Here is a 6,925-nt window from a genome sequence, read left to right as displayed (position 1 = left end):
CAGTGACAATTTGAACTATTTGAGGACAAACTTGAGCGTTTCCCAGATAGAGGCGCTGATCAAACTCGGAAAAATAGTTCGGAATATTCACCGCTAGATGGCTTTTCATTTGAGAGAAAATACTGGGAACTCACAAGAGAAATTTTGACAGTTTAAAAGTCTAAAAGAGAAGGGTAATTCCATAATGATATAATATTTTAAATAGAGTAGGACAATCCCTATATGCAAATTCCCGCCTCTAACTGACTTCCGCCAAAAAGTACCCGGTTGTACCTCTATGGAAAAGTATAGTTCGTATTTTCCAATATGGACGCATCCATAGCTGGTGTCTTCGAAGCATGATTGTGTATTTTAACCTAACTTTTTATGTGTAAACATTATTTTTTACGTGTAGTAAGACGAGACAATGGTGCACAGTAAAATATTTGTAAAGAATCGCGCATTAGGATATGTCAGTAATCACATTCCCCTCGTGACAAGATATATTGAGAGGCGGAAAGAGAATCTTATAGTAACATGCGTTGGAAATGCGTTTCACACGTACGGCTGTTCGCATTTTACACTTCTCAGTGTGTCAGGAACCCATCCAGGTGAAATTACGTGTTTGTCAGGGGATTCCTATCATATTTATACAGCATGTGAAAATGTCATCTTTGCTTGGCGAAGGGGAACAGAGATAAAGCACGCTTACAGAGGTCACGAGCACACTGTGCATGCCTTATTGCCTTTTGGGCCACATTTAATATCTGTAGATGAAGGTAACAATGTTAAAGTGTGGGATATCAAATCAGAAGAGCTAAGTTTGGAACTTAACTTCAGTGACAATCTTTTCAAAATAACAACATTGATACATCCCAACACTTATATAAACAAAGTATTATTTGGAAGTGAACAAGGCCAATTACAGTTGTGGAATCTCAAGGTTGTTAAATCAATTTATACATTCAATGGTTGGAGGACACCTATAACTGCACTTGAACAAGCTCCTGCAATAGATGTTGTAGCTGTTGGTTTGAGTGATGGAAGGATTATATTGCACAATCTAAAATATGATGAAAGTCTTTTTGAATTGGTACAAGACTGGGGCTCTGTGATATCTATTAGTTTCCGTACGGATGAGTATCCAATTATGGCCACAGGAAGTTTGGATGGTCATGTTGTATTTTGGAACTTAGAACAGCAGAAAGTAGAGAGTCAACTTTACAAAGCACATTTTGGTGCAGTGACTGGTTTAAAATATTTGCCAAATGAGCCACTGTTGGTGTCATCATCACCTGATAATTCTTTGAAACTATGGATATTTGATTTAGCTGATGGTGCTGGCAGACTTCTAAGAATCAGAGAGGCTCATGCAGAACCACCTACTGCAATTCGTTTTTATGGAAATGATGGCACAAGTATATTGACAGCTGGAAGTGATTCTTCATTGAGAATATTCTCCACAGTTACAGAAATATTAAATAAAAGTTTGGGCAGAGCCTCATTTAACAGAAAAGCTTCAAAAAAGAAAGGAAGGACTGCAGATGACCCTTTGATAATGCCACCAATAACTGAATTTGCTGCAGAAATTACAAGAGAAAAAGAATGGGATAATATTGTGGCAACACATTCTGGCTTGGGTACAGTTACCACTTGGTCTTATAATCAAGCAAAAATGGGAGAACACAAATTATTCCCAGAAAAATTTAAAGGCAATCACAATGTTGTAGCAAGCAGTGTATGCTTAACAAAGTGTGGGAATTTTGTTGTTATTGGTTATAATACAGGCCACGTAGAAAGATTTAATATACAATCAGGACTTCACAGAGCTACTTATGGTGATGATAAAGGTGCTCATAAGGGTCCTGTAAGAGGTGTAATGGTGGATCCTTTGAATCAAACTGTTGTTACAGCTGGAAGGGATGCTTTTATAAAGTTTTGGGATTTTAAGCCAAAAAAAGGTAGATAAAATTTACTTGGAATGTTACAAAGAACAATGTTATGTTCCTCAACATGTTCTTGTAAATTCAATTCATTATGTTATAATTTCAAGGAAACACAGAGCCAAGAGCAAAACTAGCAATGGATGAACCAATTGAGTGGCTGAGGTATCACAATGAAAACTCTCTGATAGCTGTAGCATTAGAAGATTTTAGTATTGTATTAATTGATCTCGATACAAGACGAATTGTACGACGTTTTGAGGGACATCAATCGCGAGTAACAGATGCGTGTTTTAATCCAGACTCAAGGTGGTTAATAACAGCATCTATGGATTGTACAATCTGTACATGGGATATTCCATCTTCAAATCTAATAGATATTTTTCAGGTATGTATTTGTGGACATTTGAATCTTAAGTCTATTATTAGTACCATATATTATCGGAATGTGACACTAGGTTCCAGAAGCATGTACATCTTTACATTTTTCTCCGACGGGAGAATTCCTTGCCACGACGCATGTATGTAATGTTGGGATTTATCTATGGTCAAATCGAACTCTTTATTCTCATATTTCGCTGAAAGCCGTAAACAGAGATGATCCGGTTCCAATGATCGGTCTTCCGAACACTGTAGTAGAGGTTATCGATCTCGATATTGACGATCTTAAGATTGAATCAGAGTCTGACTACGTTTCCCCACAACAACTTCACGATGACCTTATTACAATGTCCGGGTTAGCTCATTCAAGATGGCAGAACTTACTCAACATAGATATCGTTAGAAGAAGAAACAAACCAAAAGAACCACCCAAAGCACCAGAAAGTGCCCCCTTCTTTTTGCCAACGATTCCATCGTTAGAACTCAAATTTGATTTCTCGGACGTCCAAAATAAAGACACAAACAAAAAATTGATGACTCATCCAAACCTACAGAATCTTACGATTTTCAGTAAATCCCTACTATCTGTCGAGAACGACAAATTTGAAGATATTTTTGAAAAATTGAAATATATGAGCCCGAGTTCGATCGATTTCGAAATTCAATCACTATCGATCGATGAAAACACGGCGAGTACCTTGTTGCTTCGTTTTATGAAAATGATACATTATATGATCAAACAGAAAACTGATTTTGAATTGGCACAAGCTTACTTAGCCGTGTTCTTAAAGTGGCACGGAACAGCGATAACAGAAACCGAATCGTTAAGAAATTATTTAAGTACGATACAAGAAGCGCAATCGAAAAACTGGTTTTTATTAAGAGATAAATTGTTTTATAATCTTAGCGTTGTACAAGCTTTGAAAAAAATGTAATATATTTTGTGATAATAAAAAAAACGAGTTATTGTTTTACATGTTTTTAAATGCGCGCTGAAGAAACACTAATTTTATGGAAATATCTGATTTATTATACCATTTTACATATTTAAATTTAATGATATCACACTTAGAAAATACACTATACATTTCCAACTTGCAATTATTCTTTCAATAAAAATTCGTATCTTACGTTTAATGAGCTATACTACTGTGATTCCAAAAAAGACTGCAATCACAAATATGTGTACAAATATAATTAAAAAAAATAATTGTATTTGAGTGTAGCAGTATATACATTGCAGATTATAAATATTGAGGTACAAAAATTATTCTCTGTATGCAAGGAAATTGCATAACTGTTCCTTTGTTGCAGACTCTAGAGTCAATTCTCCAATATAAGCTTCAAAGTTTATAACAATTCTGTAAAGGCTTCGTTTTATTGCACCATACAAAGATTGAAAAATTTGTTGAATAAATTTCTCTTCCTGTGTTTTTGCCATAATATTTGATTTTTGTAATTTATCAAGAGCTTGTTTCAATGTAATTAACGTAGTAATTACAAGCGGTAAATCCTTTTGTGCGATCCCGTAGGAATCTTCGCTTATTGATGATACAGATAAGGAAGACATTGCTTCAGCAGCCCAAACAATTGATTGTCCATTAAATAAAATGTGACTCACTTTGCCACCTTCCATTTCACCAAAGATGTAAGCAATAAGAGGTTTAGAAAGCAAGTATATGAGAAAATTGTTCCACTTCGTTTTTATGAATTTTTGAATAAATAATTCATTATCATCATCTTTTTTTATATCAATTTGTTGAGTAGATGTTAGTGTTTCCTCCTTTACTAAGCTGCGCATGCGGTAAACGTATTCCTTCTGAAATATATTACCCTTTGTTATCACACTTGTGTTTGGTACACATGATGGTTCTGGAATTTTTATGCATGCTGCATTAAGATCATCAGAAAATTTCTTCATATATCCAATACATTTTTCTACAATGCAGTTCCAATTGTAAGGATGACCACCAGGTTGACTCAATGTAAACAATATGCTTCTTCTTGCCTTTTCCTTTTGAGCCACAGTGACTAAATCCAAATAACCCAAGTGCTGCATTATTGGTATTTTGTCCATGGACAATGCTTCGGGAAGAGTTACTCCAGAGTTGTCAGTATTAAATACATTGCTTTGTTTAAATTCAAAAGGAACCCATTCAGTCAAATGCAGATTAAATAATAAATAAGTGCTGTCAATCGCCAACACAAATATCAATTGGTACAACCACAAATGGAAGATCAATGGCAGATTTATTAATCTAGGAATACTATTCAATGGTTCACTTTCCAATTCTGCAGATGCTAAGAATAATATCACAGAACGACAATAGGAACCCATGAAATAATAAACAATTAAGTAGTATAATGTTGGCCACACACATCTAGCCATTAAAGATGGTAACAGTGTGCATAGTTCTGTTTTAAAACGATAGAACTTTGACATGGGTATAACAGGAAATTTTAAGTAGTTCACACGGAGTATGCTAATCTTTAAGAAAAAGTATAGTCCACTCCAAAATCCACTTAAGAACAGAAAATAATGTTCTTCTATAAGGCATGTCCCATAGACTATAGTGCATTCTCTCGTTAAAAAGCTGTATGTCCCTCCTTGGACTGATAAATGCAACCAAACAAGAAGGCCACCAATGATGATGTGCAGAGCACCCAATAAGATGTTTTGAGACGTGAATATTTTACGAAATTTTGCGAATCTGCTTTTCAAGTAAGGCGGAGTGTTCGAGTAACTTTTACTACAAATAATTCCTTGGAAGAACGTGACAGTAGCGAGAACGCAGAAATAACTCCACATTCGTAACGAGGTTATTGCTGCCCATGTGTTTTGAAACCACGATGCATAGTCTGAGTTTAAATTCGTGATTAAAAACAAACATGACACAAGGAAAAACTGTACCGCTATGCTGGAGATTATAGCTAAGAACATCCTCTGCATCAATAATTCTTTGCATCCTTTCTTATTCGTCTGCATCATTTTCTTTACTTGTGTCGGTTAACCTTCGCTTTCTTGATGAAACTTTATACACTGTACAAATCGAACTTCTATGAAATAAACTGGTACACTGGGAGGTGCTTTACGAAAATGCAAAATATTACATTAACTTGTTACATATCTTCACCATTGCGACTGTTATATATGCATTGTTATACAATAACAAACGAAACACAAACTTCGAAAAGCCGGTATATGCATTTTCCGTTACGATAGGTACATTCGGAAAGCCCACCGTTCACAGAGCCGCTCATTGAACGGATCTGGTGGCGCCATCGGCGGGAAAACGCCCAAGTTTGTAGTAAAAAATGGAGTGTCGATAAAAGATCGATAGCTGCATTCAAATAATAAAAATAAATGATACATTCTTGCATGAAAACGATAAATTGGACATAGTAATATATTAATATTGACATATTAATATATTATATTGTTATAAAGTAAAGAATTTATGATAAATAAAGAATAATTGCTTAAAAAATATCAGTGGCGGGATCTTATAAAAACAGCGGGAACTATCTCGACTACAAACTTGGGCGTTTCTCCACCGATGGTGCCACTAAATTAGTATTAATATAATTCAGTGATTGGCTGTTACCAGAGAGTTGTGTTATAATTATGTGGGATAGATTCTTAAGCGCAATTTGTTTTTTCTTTCGAAATATAAGCGCTTGCTTGTCATGTTTTTATTGAGTAAATATTGTATTTATCGTCACGTGTTTATTGAGTTTTCTGTAGTTCTATTTTATACCCTATAGATCTAGTAACGAAATGTAAGTCAAGTACTTGATACATTTTCGAACACGAACAGGAACTATTCATTATTCAACGAAGGTTGCCTTACTAGTAACGTCTGTAACTATCCCGCATGTCATTTTCAATGCGCCTATATAAATATATAGTATAAACAAAATGGATTAAAGGTCCACAAATATTAGTTTTTGTTATTTTATGGAACTGTTGATCGACCATCGTCATGTGGAAGTGCCATAAATGTGGAAAACCAGTGTACTTCGGTCAGTTCCAATCGTCGCATATATTAAAAAGGCGTACTAATTTTGACAAGTACCGTTTCCTGTCATTAGAACAAATTGATTTGTTTTTTTGTTTGGTTGAATGTCATGAAACTTGTATATTTTTCAAATATAAGAACTATTCGATAAATAACTTGTGCATGTATCCGTCAAATATTTCGTTGTTAATAAAAACATTATTTTTCTAACTAAAAGAGCAATGCAAACAATGTTTATTTTTTGTTGTCATAAATTGGCGAAGATTTCCATTTAAATATTAAAGAGAAGATGAATAATATGTGTAAAAGTTGTAGTACATTTGTATATTTTAGATATCAATCCAAATTAATAATGTTATATGTTCTCATTATTTTTAATTATGTAAATATTTAGTGAAATATGTGAAAAATAAAATATATTATACCCTGAATGTACCCTACATTATAAAAGTATTTATGTAATTCGATGAAGCATTTAAAGAATTATATATCTTTAGCTGAACGTAAACAATCATTGGGATATGATTGGCATCCAGAATGTTTACGTTGTGAAGAATGTGGCAAACGTTTAAATCCTGGCCAACATGCAGAGGTGCAGTAATC

At 34.3% G+C, this 6,925-nt stretch overlaps 3 protein-coding genes across 6 annotated transcripts in view; 2 read left to right on the top strand and 1 right to left on the bottom strand.

Annotated features, from left to right (window-relative positions):
* The first annotated feature begins 304 nt into the window (after nucleotides 1-304).
* LOC128889167 (WD repeat-containing protein 36) lies at nucleotides 305-3,246 on the top strand. Its single transcript, XM_054146551.1, has 3 exons — nucleotides 305-1,940; nucleotides 2,033-2,310; nucleotides 2,381-3,246. The coding sequence occupies exons 1-3, from the start codon at nucleotides 407-409 to the stop codon at nucleotides 3,236-3,238; spliced, it is 2,670 nt and encodes an 889-aa protein (XP_054002526.1). The 5' UTR covers nucleotides 305-406; the 3' UTR covers nucleotides 3,239-3,246.
* Nucleotides 3,247-3,570: 324 nt separating this feature from the next.
* On the bottom strand, nucleotides 3,571-5,520 carry LOC128889168 (nucleoporin NDC1). Its single transcript, XM_054146552.1, has one exon. The coding sequence runs from the start codon at nucleotides 5,290-5,292 to the stop codon at nucleotides 3,571-3,573; it is 1,722 nt and encodes a 573-aa protein (XP_054002527.1). The 5' UTR covers nucleotides 5,293-5,520.
* Nucleotides 5,521-5,945: 425 nt separating this feature from the next.
* LOC128889531 (ras association domain-containing protein 2) overlaps nucleotides 5,946-6,925 on the top strand; it is a 110,950-nt gene continuing 109,970 nt past the window's right edge. For 2 of the 4 annotated variants that reach the window (XM_054147227.1, XM_054147226.1), the window contains exons 1-2: nucleotides 5,946-6,326; nucleotides 6,820-6,914. In XM_054147227.1, the coding sequence (XP_054003202.1) occupies nucleotides 6,287-6,326; nucleotides 6,820-6,914 (135 nt within the window). In that variant the 5' untranslated portion in view covers nucleotides 5,946-6,286. The remainder of the gene's footprint in view (nucleotides 6,327-6,819; nucleotides 6,915-6,925) is intronic. The other 2 variants (XM_054147224.1, XM_054147223.1) reach the window with 2 other exon arrangements.

The sequence above is a fragment of the Hylaeus anthracinus genome, unplaced genomic scaffold, assembly GCF_026225885.1.
Source record: "Hylaeus anthracinus isolate JK02 unplaced genomic scaffold, UHH_iyHylAnth1.0_haploid 11997, whole genome shotgun sequence".
Lineage (NCBI taxonomy): Eukaryota > Metazoa > Arthropoda > Insecta > Hymenoptera > Colletidae > Hylaeus > Hylaeus anthracinus.
Note: the sequence above shows the minus strand (reverse complement) of the source record. Positions and strands in the feature narration are given on the sequence as shown.

Excerpts from the sequence above, each read along its gene's own strand:
- LOC128889167 (XM_054146551.1), top strand. The coding sequence starts at position 407 with ATGGTGCACAGTAAAATATTTGTAAAGAATCGCGCATTAGGATATGTC. Across the intron at positions 1,941-2,032 it reads GGATTTTAAGCCAAAAAAAG|GAAACACAGAGCCAAGAGCA; the intron begins GTAGATAAAATT and ends TATAATTTCAAG. Across the intron at positions 2,311-2,380 it reads ATCTAATAGATATTTTTCAG|GTTCCAGAAGCATGTACATC; the intron begins GTATGTATTTGT and ends ATGTGACACTAG.
- LOC128889168 (XM_054146552.1), bottom strand. The coding sequence starts at position 5,292 with ATGATGCAGACGAATAAGAAAGGATGCAAAGAATTATTGATGCAGAGG.